Source organism: Oncorhynchus tshawytscha, linkage group LG18 (assembly GCF_018296145.1).
Source record: "Oncorhynchus tshawytscha isolate Ot180627B linkage group LG18, Otsh_v2.0, whole genome shotgun sequence".
NCBI classification, from domain to species: domain Eukaryota; kingdom Metazoa; phylum Chordata; class Actinopteri; order Salmoniformes; family Salmonidae; genus Oncorhynchus; species Oncorhynchus tshawytscha.
This window is the reverse complement of record NC_056446.1, coordinates 17,117,581-17,131,926: the sequence shown is the minus strand read 5'-3', so window position 1 is coordinate 17,131,926 and position 14,346 is coordinate 17,117,581. Positions and strand designations below refer to the sequence as shown.

Sequence of the window (14,346 nt, the reverse complement as noted above, 5' to 3'; positions counted from 1 at the left end):
ATGGAAGACATTCAGGGAAGCAAATGTTTTTTCTCTCCCTCTCCACCCTCTCGTTACAAAGTCCCCGTCCTAAAAGCAAGCTAATTGTTGTCAGATACGCTATATATACAAAAGTATGTGGACACCTCTTCAAATCAATGGATTCAGCTATTTCAGCCACACCCGTCGCTGACAGATGTATACAATTGAGCACACAGCCATCAGTAGCGGAGCGTGGGTAAAATCACAGGGGACCCCTCCCCACCCCCCCCAAGAAAAACAGTATTACGACTTGTATTGTGATTTGATGCATTTTGTTTGCTCCATAACCTGTTAATTCATATGCCTTGCGACCGTGATATATTGGCCTAAAGGCCGAGACAATAAGAAAACGGTAGCAGAATTTAACAACACCGATGTTTTATCACAAAACCGGATAGCAACCCCTGCCCAGTGAAGTCCACAAAGCATATTGCATGTAACAAATTAAGAGCATGGTCAAGCAAGTGAATGTTTCTGACATTTTCAGATCACTAAACAACTATGGATTTAGAACCACAGAGAGTTGCCACAAGTCACAAAGAAAACAGGAGCTGCCTCCACTATTCCAGCACCATTACAACTATACCTATAAGATATCAAAAATACCAAAAACAATTTAGTCCAATCAACTTGTGTGTGTGCGATCATGCAAGTAGAAAAACATGTTGACTCACCCTTCTCGTAGAGAAACGCCAATCTCATCCTTATCACTGTCATGCAGTACACACTTTTATTTTTTGTTGTCCTAGGCTACCTGGCTAAAATGTTTGCTCACTAGCCTAACTTCCATTAATGGGCAATGTTAGCTAGTTAACATTAACCTTCTACATCTAGCTACATATTGAACTTCCATTCTCTCAGGCCAGGGGCACAACAGTTAATTAATTAATGGTTGGATCGGAATTGCTGTTATAATCATTGGCCAGTACAAAGAATTAAGTAAAACCACAAGTCCAAATCCCCATCTCCATCCATGGCTAATTTAGGAAAGGGACAATTTTAGTTAGCTAGCTAGCCACCAGAGGACAACAACACAACGAGATGCAACAATTCTAGTTTTTCTGCCAATGACGTATGCTCTCAATGGGATTTGATAGGAGTGACGCCAAATCCAAGCTGGCTTCCCTTGGCACTTTTTTTGGTGTGTGCCAGGACCATTCACAGTTTAGCTCAACGCTGATTGCCAAAACATTTTCAAAAATGTTTTTGTCAAAGGAGGCCAGATGCTTGCTGGCTTCCCTTGCTTCCAATGCTACGGGCGGCAACAATGTCATACTCGTTTGGACCAGACAGTATCAGATTGATGGCCTACACGTCGAGAGACAGAGGGGCGCTGTTTCGAAAGCCCGAATGCTTTCCCCTGTGAGATACATTCAGCGTCTTGCAAAAAATGTTACCTTTATTTAACAAGGCAAGTCAGTTAAGAACAAATTCTTATTTACAATGACGGTCTACCCCGGCCAAACCCGGACCACGCTGGGCCAATTGTGCATCGCGCTAATTGAAGGAAGATTATGAAACACAGAGAGACAAAAGATAGATTTCCATTTTATTTATTTTTTCTATTTTTTGGGGAAGCCTGGCTTCCCTTGGAATTTATGAATACACGCCACTGACAGCCATGCAATCTCCATAGCTAAACATTGGCAGTAGAATGGCCACACTGAAGAGCTCAGTGACTTTCAACGTGGCACCGTCATAGGATGCCACCTTTCCAACAAGTCAGTTTGTTAGGTTTCTGCCCTGCTAGAACTGCCCCGGTCAACTGTAAGTGCTGTTATTGTGAATTGGAAACATCTAGGAGCAACAGCAGCTCAGCCGTGAGGTGGTAGGCCACACAAGCTCACAGAACGGGACCGCAGAGTGCTGAAGTGCGTAACATGTAAAAATCATCTGTCCTCAGTTGCAACACTCACTACTGAGTTCCAAACTGCCTCTGGAAGCAACATCAGCACATTAACTGTTTATGGGAGCTTCATGAAATGGGTTTCCATGGCCGAGCAGCCGCACACAAGTCTAAAATCACCATGCGCAATGCCAAGCATCGGCTGGAGTGGTGTAATGCTAGCCGCATTTGGACTCTGGACCAGTGGAAACGCGTTCTTTGGAGTGATGAATCATGCTTCACCATCTGGCAGTCTGACGGATGAATCTGGGTTTGGCGGATGCCAGCAGAATGCTAACTTCCCCCAATGCATAGTGCCAACTGTTAAGTTTGGTGGACGAGGAATAATGGTCTGGGGCTGTTTTTCATGGTTCGGGCTAAAGCATACAATGATATTGTAGAAGATATTGTGCTTCCAATTTTGTGGCAACAGTTTGGGGAAGGCCCTATCCTGTAATACTAGAACTGGTAGTAATAATAATGGCAATTTGTTAACTTTAGTTATGATTTTGATTACATTTGCTAATGATTATTTTGGGCGCCGGCGCGTGGTTGCCTGTCGTAGCATAGCAATTATCCTTTCTTTTTATTAAATCAATACATTGGTTGGGACATTTTGAGCATATTTGAATATTGGGGTGGGATGCGTCTCCCCCATATACAGTGGGGCAAAAAAGTATTTAGTCAGCCACCAATTGTGCAAGTTCTCCCACTTAAAAAGATGAGAGGCCTGTAATTTTCATCATAGGTACACTTCAACAATAACAGACAAAATGAGAGAGAAAAAATCCAGAAAATCAGATTGTAGTATTTTTAATGAATTTATTTGCAAATTATGGTGGAAAATAAGTATTTGGTCACCTACAAACAAGCAAGATTTCTGGCTCTCACAGACCGGTAACTTCTTCTTTAAGAGGCTCCTCTGTCCTCCACTCGTTACCTGTATTAATGGCACCTGTTTGAACTTGTTATCAGTATAAAAGACACCTGTCCACAACCTCAAACAGTCACACTCCAAACTTCACTATGGCCAAGACCAAAGAGCTGTCAAAGGACACCAGAAACAAAATTGTAGACCTGCACCAGGCTGGGAAGACTGAATCTGTAATAGGTAAGCAGCTTGGTTTGAAGAAATCAACTGTGGGAGCAATTATTTGGAAATGGAAGACATACAAGACCACTGATAATCTCCCTTGATCTGGGGCTCCACGCAAGATCTCACCCCGTGGGGTCAAAATGATCACAAGAACGGTGAGCGAAAATCCCAGAACCACACGGGGGGACCTAGTGAATGACCTGCAGAGAGCTGGGACCAAAGTAACAAAGCCTACCATCAGTAACACACTACGCCGCCAGGGACTCAAATCCTGCAGTGCCAGACGTGTCCCCCTGCTTAAGCCAGTACATGTCCAGGCCCGTTTGAAGTTTGCTAGAGAGCATTTGGATGATCCAGAAGAAGATTGGGAGAATGTCATATGGTCAGATGAAACGAAAATATAACTTTTTGGTAAAAACTCAACTCGTCGTGTTTGGAGGACAAAGAATGCTGAGTTGCATCCAAAGAACACCATACCTACTGTGAAGCATGGGGGTGGAAACATCATACTTTGAGGCTGTTTTTCTGCAAAGGGACCAGGACGACTGATCCGTGTAAAGGAAAGAATGAATGGGGCCATGTATCGTGAGATTGAGTGAAAACCTCCTTCCATCAGCAAGGGCATTGAAGATGAAACGTGGCTGGGTCTTTCAGCATGACAATGATCCCAAACACACCGCCCCGGCAATGAAGGAGTGGCTTCGTAAGAAGCATTTCAAGGTCCTGGAGTGGCCTAGCCAGTCTCCAGATCTCAACCCCATAGAAAATCTTTGGAGGGAGTTGAAAGTCTGTGTTGCCCAGCAACAGCCCCAAAACATCACTGCTCTAGAGGAGATCTGCATGGAGGAATGGGCCAAAATACCAGCAACAGTGTGTGAAAACCTTGTGAAGACTTACAGAAAACGTTTGACCTCTGTCATTGCCAACAAAGGGTATATAACAAAGTATTGAGATTAACTTTTGTTATTGACCAAATACTTATTTTCCACCATAATTTGAAAATAAATTAATTAAAAATCCTACAATGTGATTTTCTGGATTTTTTTTTCTCATTTTGTCTGTCATAGTTGAAGTGTACCTATGATGAAAATTACAGGCCTCTCTCATCTTTTTAAGTGGGAGAACTTGCCCAATTGGTGGCTGACTAAATACTTTTTTGCCCCACTGTATATTATAATTACGGCCTTGGTTCCAACATCTAGAAGAGTGGAGGCTGTTATAGCAGCAAAGGGGGGGACCAACTCTATATTAATGCCCATGGAGTGAGATGTTTGACAAGCAGGTGTCCACATTCATTTGGTCATGTCGTGTATGTGTATGTGTATGATATGCTGTGACAGGATATTAGGCACCTATGGACGTTTTGTCTTCAGAAGGAAAAAAACACAATGACAGTAATAATGACAGTGTTTGTGCATTTAAAAGCACAAATAATTGTTAACAGTAATTAAATGATTTCCTTACAAGTTGTGTAGAACTGTATTCACACTGGCGTCAGATGAAAAGCCATGGAGCCCTCAGTCATACAGAGTGGGAGTTAGATACAAAAGGATGCTAAAAGGTGAGGAATGTTGTCGAAGTTCGAAGGGTCAAAACACTTCTGGTTTGTAGTTCCATTTTGTGTTTAGATTGTTAAATGTCAGTGGTTTTCTCTGGGAAAATGTATTTTCCTTTTAAATCTAATTTCCTATTAAAACCCAACTTGCTTACGACGAAGATTTGCATGAGTTGTTTATGGAAAAGAACCAGCTAACTGTGTTTTGATTAAAAACAAATCAGAAACTTTTGTAACGGCACTGCAACTTTTCTACACTCCAAAAATGACAAATGAATGGCTATTGAGATGGTTTACATGTGTCTCTGTATAGATAATCTTCCACCAGGATTCATTGTAAGTAAGATAAGCCAATGCGATCTTTATATGCATGTAAGATAAACTCCTATGTACAAACAGAGATATAAACATGGTTAGGATGGTCAAGATAATAACTTAAAGTGGGTCCGGAATTATTGGATCCCTTGCTAAAGATGGGCAGAAAATACTATATAAAATAAATGAAACCAATACTGAGCTACAGTATATTGTATGCTCAAAAGTATTGAAGAAATATATTATTTTATACTAATACATAGCAAGAGGTTTTCTTTAACAAGTAATACAGAAAATCTCTAAAAGTTAGGGGTCAAAATGATTGGATTCTGTGTTTTCCATACTCCAGCACCCTCTCCTTGCGAGGATAATGACACTGGGCCTTTTTCTATCATGTTTTGAGATTGGAGAACACATTAGACCATTCCTCCATATATAATCTTTCCAGATACTTGATGTCATGGGAATGAGATATTTTCTGTATATGTTCTTTCGAAGGTGAAACCCACTATTGGTGTGCGTGGCTAAAGAACTCCATGTTCATGTCATAATCACCATAACACCAGTTCCAATCCAAGTGCCAATGCCGTTTAGTCAAATCCAGGCGGTCAGATGACATGAAAATAAAGCTCTTTGGCCATGCACTCCAATGGTGGGTTTCGCCTTCAAAAGAACAGTGCATATGCAGAAAATACCTCATCCCTACTGTAAAATACGGTGGTGGATCTTTGATGTTCTGGGGCTATTTTGCTTCCACTGGTCCTGAGGCCCTTTTTAAGGTCAATGGCATCATGAACATTTCAGCCTCCTGGCAGAGTCAACCATGTTTTTGGCTAAAATGTGCTGGTACCAAATACCTGGTTGACTCTGCCAGGAGGCTGAAACGTGGATCTTCCAGCAAGACAATAACCCCAAGCACAAAGAAATTGTTAATTTACCACAGAATCAACATTTTGCAGTGGCCCTCTTAGTCTCTGGTCCTGAACCCCATTGAAAACCTGTGGTTTGAATTGAAGAGGGCAGTCCTTAAGCATAGACGAAGGATATCAATGATCTGGAAAGATTCTGTATGGAGGAATGGTCTAAGATCCCTCCCAATGTGCTCTCCAATCTGATAAAACGTTATAGAAATAGGCTCAGTGTAGTTATCCTCGCAAGGGGAGGGTGCTGGACTATCGAAAACAAGGGATCCAATCATTTTGACCCTTAGCTCTTTGAGATTTGTTTAATTACTTGTTAAACAGAATCTCTTTCTCTGAGCAATTGTATTCGTATGAAATAATATATTTTTTCCTTGTTTTGGATCATACAATATAGCTCAGTATTTTTATTAATTATTTTATACAGTCTTTTTTGCTCATCTTTAACAAGGAACCAAGTCATTCCGGACCCCACTGTACATCCGGCTTTATTCACAGAGTTTGTAAATGGCTCCCACACCATACTGCTGTGGTGGTGTGTGTTGGGACAAAATGAGAGTGAAGGAGAGTTTTTAAGTCAATCCACTGTTTTGGTTTTATACGACGATCAAGTTGCTGCACCTGCTGTGAAAATGGAATCTCATTGCGTTCAATTATGTTGAAGAATGACACGCAAAAACTCAGCACAACATGTGGAGTAGCATATTCCCCCACAGTGAAGACACATAAACACTAATGGAGAGAGGGTTGTGTGATTAGATTGGCGTTATTTATGTCCTGCCTCTGACTGTATTAAAACTAGAAATACTGTCACTGCCAAACATCAGCTCAGACAGACATTGTTTTCAGGCTTCAGGTGGAGGGGGGTTGTCTTTGTGATTTGGTGGGTAAGAAATGTGACGTTCATTGTGACAACGCTGATTTGTCTCACTTGCCCCCTCTCCTGCCACGTGTCACATTGTCAATTGTATGTTTCAATGTTTGTATAATTGATGAGGAGACTCAGAGATGAGAAGTGACAGGACAGAGCAGTGCTATCTGTCAGTTAGCAGGGTTTGATAGCATTGTGTGTTTGCCACAGGAGGGACATGATCCCTAGCTGAGGGGCTCACCCTCTCTCACACAAGGCTGGTTTACCAGCACATACCAACACCTCCGTTTCCCTCTAGCAGTTTGGCCTATGCTTGGAGATACCACTGGAGAGGATAGTCTTCAATTGGAACGATATGACAGCAAATTCCATTAGTCCTCTGCCACACAAATGACAGTGTAATTTGACCGTTGAGTACTGTCGTTAACGATGTCATTGGTCCCTCAAGTAGTAGCCACTAAAGGGTGGTTAGAACCCTACAGAGAGTGTTGCTATGGCTCCCAGGGGAGGAGTCAGTGTGTCCATGGGCCTCCCTTGGGAAGGAGGATTTCACCTAATCACATCTGCCCAGAGAATAACCCATGTTCCCCGACTCTCTCACACTCATTAAATGTTTTACTCTGTCCTTTTTTTCCCCAGGTTTCTTCAATTACCAGATCTGTGGACCATGACAAAATATTGGCGCTCAGGCAGCAGACTCAGTTCCTCTGGGATGCGTATTTTTCTTCGGTAGCAAAAATAGTATTAACTACATTAGAGGTAAGCTCTCCCATTTCTAGAACTGTTCATGTGAATCGGAAGTGGGTGGGAGCAGGTTGGGAGGATTGCAAGGCCAGACAGCCAGCAGCCAGGATAACGGATAGACTTTTCTGTAATGTGCACAAGTGGCCAGGATAAATTGATGGTGGCTGTACAACATCGTTCCCCAACAAAGTTCTTAATTTCCCCTGGTTTGTTTTTTTCTTACTGCTGACAGTCTGGCTCTTACTTTAGGAGTGTTTTCACTATACTCTCTCTTCTGTCTCAGTCTCTGGGGGGAAACCGACACAAAGGGTTTTCATCAGCCTCTTCCCCAGAACAGACAGTTAGTCAGAACCTGCCATGATCAAAAGAGTCTGCAGTGTAACAGTTTCCTCTGGCAACTTAAATGTGTGGGGACTACAGTACGTAGACGGGTAGCTGGGGTTACTTTTTAAAAAACGTCCCCTTTTGTTATCCTGCTACCATTTATTGTTGTCACACCCTCAAATACAGTGTCCCCTCGGAGCAAAGTTTAAATAATTATCATGTTTCCCTAGAACAATCAGAAATCCCATTTTTTTTGTTTGATGGTATTATGTGTTTGATAAGATGTAAGATGTGTGGAGAAGAAGCCCAGGCGTGAAGTGTTTTGTCCTGCAGGTATGAGAGGTACAGTTCAGAGCAGGGTAACATCCAAACACTCTCATAGGCTCTCTGTGCACCCCACTGTCTCAACTGTTTAGCTTTTGTCTTTTTCTTCTGGGTGAGAATGGTTTTACTTTGGTCTGATTTTTTTCAATGTTTTTTTTAATATACTGAGTGTACCAAACATTAGGAACACCTGTTCTTTCCATGACATACACTTACCAGGTGAATACAGGTGAAGGCTATGATCCCTTATTGATGTCACTTTTTATATCCATTTCAATCAGTGTAGATAAAGGGTAGGAGACAGGTTAAAGAAGGATTCTTAAGCCTGGAGACAATTGAGACATGGATTGTGTATATGTGCCATTCAGAGTGTGAACGGGCAAGACTAAATATTTATGTGTCTTTGAACGGGGTATGGTGGTAGGTGCCAGTTGCACCGGTTTCTGTCAAGAACTGCAACGCTGCTGGGTTTTTCACCCTCAACAGTTTCCCGTGTGTGTCAAGAATGGTCCACCACCAAAATGACATCCAGCCAACTTGACACAACTGTGGGAAGCATTGGAGTCAACATGGGCCAGCATCCCTGTGGAACATGTTTGACACCTTGTAGAGTCCATGCCCTGACGAATTGAGGCAGTTTTGAAGGGAAAAGGGGGTGCAAACTCAATATTAGGAAGGTGTTCCTAATGTTTTGCATACTCAGTGTATGAACCTACTTACACAATTTACTGTATCACTTACACATTCAGAAACTACTCTTATTCGTTATAATGGTGTTGGAAGCCCTCATTTAGAACTCACTCAGCAGACACTCCAACCTGTCACCTATATGTCTTCGTCCCTGTTGTTTATTCTTCTCTTCGGGAGGGTGTCTGTGTTTAATTCCACCAGTCTCTGTCTTTACTCCATTCCTTGTACTATACCGACAATTCACCACTTCATATCAAAGGACACAATGACAGAAGGAGGGGGAAAAGAGGAAGTGAGTCGGGTGTATTTTAGGCATTCCGTCATGGTTCTTCAAAGGGAGCCACAGCAGCACTTTGTGATGAATTGGGTTTGGGATTAGGGCCGAGTGTTGGTTTTTATGTGTTGCCGGGCGAACGTCACCACCAGGTGCCTAGTCCAAATCCAACAGGGACAAAATTAGGCCCGTTTCCATGCATATTTACCATTGTGCAGAAGTGCTAAATGCTGGGGCTACATGCCGACTGACAAAAATGGGGGAAATGAGGCATCCTAAATATCCCCAGGCACACGCAGTGCTGTTGTGAGGCTTGCAGGAAGTGCCAGCTAACTCTCCATATAGATCAAAAGGCATCTGTCATGTCAGTGTTCCTGGTACTGGACGGCCACATGGACTGTAAACTGTTATGCAAATCACCCCGAGGAGGCCGCATTACAAACAGCCAGACGTTACTCTTCCCTCAGCCAGGTTTATCAGACCTGAATCTGTCAATGGAGTTTTCAGATACATTTTGAGAAAGTGTAAACCAGACAGAGGAAACTGTAGCAACTGGAAAAGAAGGTGCCTTTGTACTGCGGAGGTATCTTTAGCAACAGAAATGAAGATCATCAGCTAGCAGTGAGTAAACAGCGGTATGGAGGGGTCGACCCCTCGCCTCCTTTAACTTAGGGGGTGCTTATTAAGGCCTATCTCACAACCTCATTAGGAAACCACAGTACAAACGGTGGAAGCAGCCTAGAAAGCACCAGGCTCTGAGAGAGAGGCAGGAGAGGAGACATATGGTCTGTCTCTGGCAGCTGTAGTCTTTCTATATCAGGAGAGGCAGTGAGTCGGGGGGGTCCATTGGAAAGAGCAATCAAAAGTATATGGCTGATATGAAATGACTGTTAATGTGAATGACTTTGATTAACGTTTTATTTTGTGTTTTGTCTCCATTGACACAACTAGTATCGGGACCCATGGCTGATCTTCATGTAAAGCATGAGCAGTGCATGCAAATAACCTTACAGACTAAGAAACTGTGCAGGTTGTTGCTGTCAGATAAACTGTCAGCAGCACAGTCACCATACTTATCATCTATTGCGACATGGGAGGAGATACAGGTCCAATCTCTACAGTCAACATGCAGGGTAACAGTTGTACCTGGGTGAGTGGGAATCAGTCCCAGCTGAGGGTATGAGGCGTATTCTGCGCCAGAGACGCTGCTCGACAACATGGCCACGTCCATCAGACCCAGCCTCCCGCAGAGCGAGCAGCTTCTTAATACTAATCCTCTCTCTCTCTCTCTTCTCCTCTCTCCTTCTCTCTGTGTTGTTTCTTTTTCTGTAGCTAATCCAAGACAGAATAAATTCACACGTATCCAGGAACAAGTTGATGTGGAATTCGTTGCCGGGTGGACTGTACGTTCTGCCTCAGTTCTCCACGGACGCTGCAGTGTTCCCCTTCTACTACTTGTCTCTGGGTGAGTTGGAGCCTGTTAATGACCTGGTGTAACAGACTCCTCTTCTATACGCATGGGAGCTGACACACAATCACAAAAGGATCAGACCTTTGCTCGGTCCTTTAGGTCTTCATTCACAGCCAGTTCATTGCGGAGCGCCTAATGTCAATGTGCGCTCGTCACCTCTTCCTCCATCCTGTTTTCTATCCCCCCCAATGCTACATTCCATGAAATTGTTGCTCATGCTAACCAACCACAGACAATATTGTATGTTAACTGAAGTTCATGTTTGGCGACTGACCAATGCACTTTACAGCTGAAAGTGTAATGGATTTAACCTTTGGGAACTGGTGTATGTTATCCCATATTCTATCTGCAGTGCCATTTACTGGCGAGGTTCAAGTCCTGCCTAGAGTCAGTCAGCCAGGCGTCCGTGTCTTGTGCATTCCCTCCTGCATGGAGCGCCGTGGAGCTGTGCGCTATGTACCGTGCTGCTACCGCAGTCCTACGAGACGAACTGGGATGAAGCCATAACTCAGATAGATGCTTGTCTTTCTCTAAGCGGTCAATTAAGTTTTTGCCAGTTCCGATAATACACAGGCGTTATCTGTCTCTCTTTCCGTAATTCTGAATGGCGAAGGGGTTTCAAAACTTTTCTAGGTAGTTCAAAAGTTCACGTCTGCGGTTTAGGCCTGTGTCAATTTTACTGACGATTTTACTGTTTTTAAAGTTTTTATTTGTCTCTGCGGAATTTCAAGTTGATGTTACAATATTTTGCTATTAGGACAGCATCTGTGCCGTATCATATTTTCTCTGAGAAGTAGAAAAGAAGGCGATGTTGGGCTCCATCTCTGGGGGTCTTGATGACTGGGTATACCACCTCAAAATCACAAATTGGATTTCCAACTTATTAAGTAGAGAGTCCAGCTGCTTTGGCACCTCCTATCATGTACTTCACAGGCTGTTTGCTTCACAATTCTCTTTTAACTGTGTTTAAAGCTACTGGGAATGTATGAAGACATGCCAAAGCAGTGGATGAGAAAGGATAGGCCCATTCACTGCAAAAAAACTGTTTGAATGTTCGCTGTAGAAACTCTGCTTGTTATCTGCAGTCATCAAAACCAATTATCATCGCCATTTGAGTTCAAATTTTCACTCATGAGATGTAATGTGTCAACTGAATTTTGTTTGAACTCAAAAATGTTGAGTGAAAATGATCAGCAGGACCACGTTGAAGGACCACGTTGAAGCACTCTTTATTGCTGGCAGGAATTGTTGTCAAGCTATCTTTTCTCTGCAAGCTACCCAGCAAACAGTGACACTAATGAGCTGTCAATCAATCTCAATCTGAAGCTTCATTATAGCCTTTCACATGAGGGGGAAAATATATCTTGTCTAAATCTTTGGATTAGATTGGCAGGGCATCAAAAACAATGTGAATTCATCTGACTGCTGCATATGCGGTTCCACACAGTCTTCTCTCATTGCATTGTGCCAAGTCGGCATCGTGGAGAAGGACTAGTTCCAGGAAGCTGCCAGAGGGAAACTGCTAGTTATTGCTGTTAGATAAACAGTCAGCAGGACAGTCATCATACATGTCCACCACCACCTTGTGTGAAAAGGCGGTAACACTTGCCCACGTCAACACACCTCCTCACTTCCCCGGCACCACTAATTATTTTCAAGGTTACCACGACGAGTACAGCAGCTAGATCTCAACGAGGTTCAGGAACCCCTAACAGCTTTCTCCTCTGCAGTCATACCACTGATCCTTGTGAAGAAGTGATAATTATGCCACAGCGTCCAGAAGGTCTGTGTCTGTTTTGATCTGGCTTTATGTTATGGTCCGGGAAAACCCTCAGAATTGCCTCGTTTGCTGAGCATGATTGTTCCGGTCCATTGTGATGAGTGGGATCCCCCCCCATTACCATAGTACAGTTTGACTTTGTTCTGTCAATATTAGGGTCTACTTTCTGAGCACGTTCCATACCACGCTGAACCTTTCTGATTACCATTTCTAGAGCTTCTTCGTCAAGGCCAGTAATCGGCGTCAAGGCCAGTAACCGGCGTCAAGGCCAGTAACTGGCGTCAAGGCCAGTAACCGGCGTCAAGGCCAGTAACCGGCGTCAAGGCCAGTAACCGGCCAAGGCCAGTAACCGGCGTCAAGGCCAGTAACCGGCGTCAAGGCCAGTAACCGGCGTCAAGGCCAGTAACCGGCGTCAAGGCCAGTAACCGGCGTCAAGGCCAGTAACCGGCGTCAAGGCCAGTAACCGGCGTCAAGGCCAGTAACCGGCGTCAAGGCCAGTAACCGGCGTCAAGGCCAGTAACCGGCGTCAAGGCCAGTAACCAGCATAACCAATCCAGTGACACTGTGACACCCACCTCCACTAGGCGTACAGTAGTAGGGTAACCTGCAAAGGGCAGATGGAACCGCGAAATGAGGCTCCTTTTTCACAAATGTGGATGTAAGAGCCGACTCTGCTGCAGTTGTTTAAGGTGTGTTATATAATTGAGCATTTAAGCCAGTGGAGTGGCAATAAATATTGGATCAATGCAAGAGCATACCTTGTTGGAATGTTAAATATTTTTCCCCCATCTTAACAACAGTTGGAAACGTTTCAAGCAGCTTTGATCACAGTTCTTTCAATGAAAGTCATTTGAACTATTTTTGGGCCTGTTCTGCTTGGTATATTTGCAGTTGAATGTTTGATTCGAACGTTTGTTTGAACTTAAAATGGCTACCAGACGGTGGGGTTTCCCGGAGGAAACATTTCTTCTACACAAGAGTTGCCAGAGTAAAACACTGTCAAGGCTTTTGATGACAGGATGAGAACAAGGTCCTAATGCAGTACAGAAACCCTCTGAAGATATTCGCCAGAGATGTTCCACACCTTCCTTTGCTCGTGCAACAATGTCTGCAAAGGGCAATCCTCCTATTCAGTCAAATGTTCTGCTCCAAAAATAGGGACATCCGAACAGTCAGCACAAGTAAGCTATCACATCCCACGTCAAGGGGGCGCCCTCGTGTGACCACAAAGCCTCCACCCCCATTAACAGGAGTAGATCCATAAAATGGAGGCCAGTACACTAGAGGCCGGAGAGACCCACAGCCCTGTGTCAGAGAGATTGATTGGGATGCTGTAAGTGCACTAGGTGCCCATTTAGGCGTGAGGCGGTAGATGGACTGGAGAGTCCGGTCTCCGTCTATTCTGAAGCTGTGGGTCAAAAGGTGGATGTGTTGAAGTGTGTGTCTGAAGGTTTGTGTTAAGGTGTGTGTCTCTCTGTGTGGTTGCAGGGAAGAGCCCGTCCCAGGAGTTCACTGCTGTTATCCAGGCCGTGACTCCTCTCCAGTCTCAGCTGCAGCCCATAGTCAAGCTCATCATCGCTGTTGCCAAATCCAAGTTCTGTGCACAGGTGAGAGCTCAGCATAGAGATCCTATTAAATGAAATGAGTATCTAATTGCTGATTCTATGGAGCGCAGACCCATGACCCGTGAGCTGAGGCGGAACGGCAGGGATGGAGACCATTGCTTTTTATACTCTAATTAATGTATGAATTCTGTTGTGATGTAGGGTGAAGCTTTACAACTATCCTGTAGTCATGGCATGCCGCCGCGTGTTATATTGAACTAGATATGATCAAAGTTTGCAATGAAACGCCAACTCAACTCGGCTGTGTATCCTCTGCTACAAACCTGCTACATGTACAATGAGGTCAATGCACTTTGAATTGAGATTCCGCTGTCTTGTCTTATTCGCAGATCATTGTGCTGTGGAATTGTGACAAGCCTTTACCTCCGAAGAGCAAGTGGCCCTCCACCACCGTGCCTATCACTGTCATTGAGGGAGAGAGAAAGGTACGAGTTCCCCCGAGTTATGCCGG

General features: G+C 43.9%; 1 protein-coding gene across 1 annotated transcript in view; it reads left to right on the top strand.

The window, feature by feature from the left end:
• Window positions 1-14,346, top strand: part of LOC112217339 (exostosin-1) — a 253,348-nt gene that overhangs the window by 211,002 nt on the left and 28,000 nt on the right. The window contains exons 5-8 of the mRNA XM_042300719.1: window positions 7,303-7,422; window positions 10,352-10,484; window positions 13,759-13,877; window positions 14,225-14,320. Coding sequence (XP_042156653.1) covers window positions 7,303-7,422; window positions 10,352-10,484; window positions 13,759-13,877; window positions 14,225-14,320 — 468 coding nt within the window. The remainder of the gene's footprint in view (window positions 1-7,302; window positions 7,423-10,351; window positions 10,485-13,758; window positions 13,878-14,224; window positions 14,321-14,346) is intronic.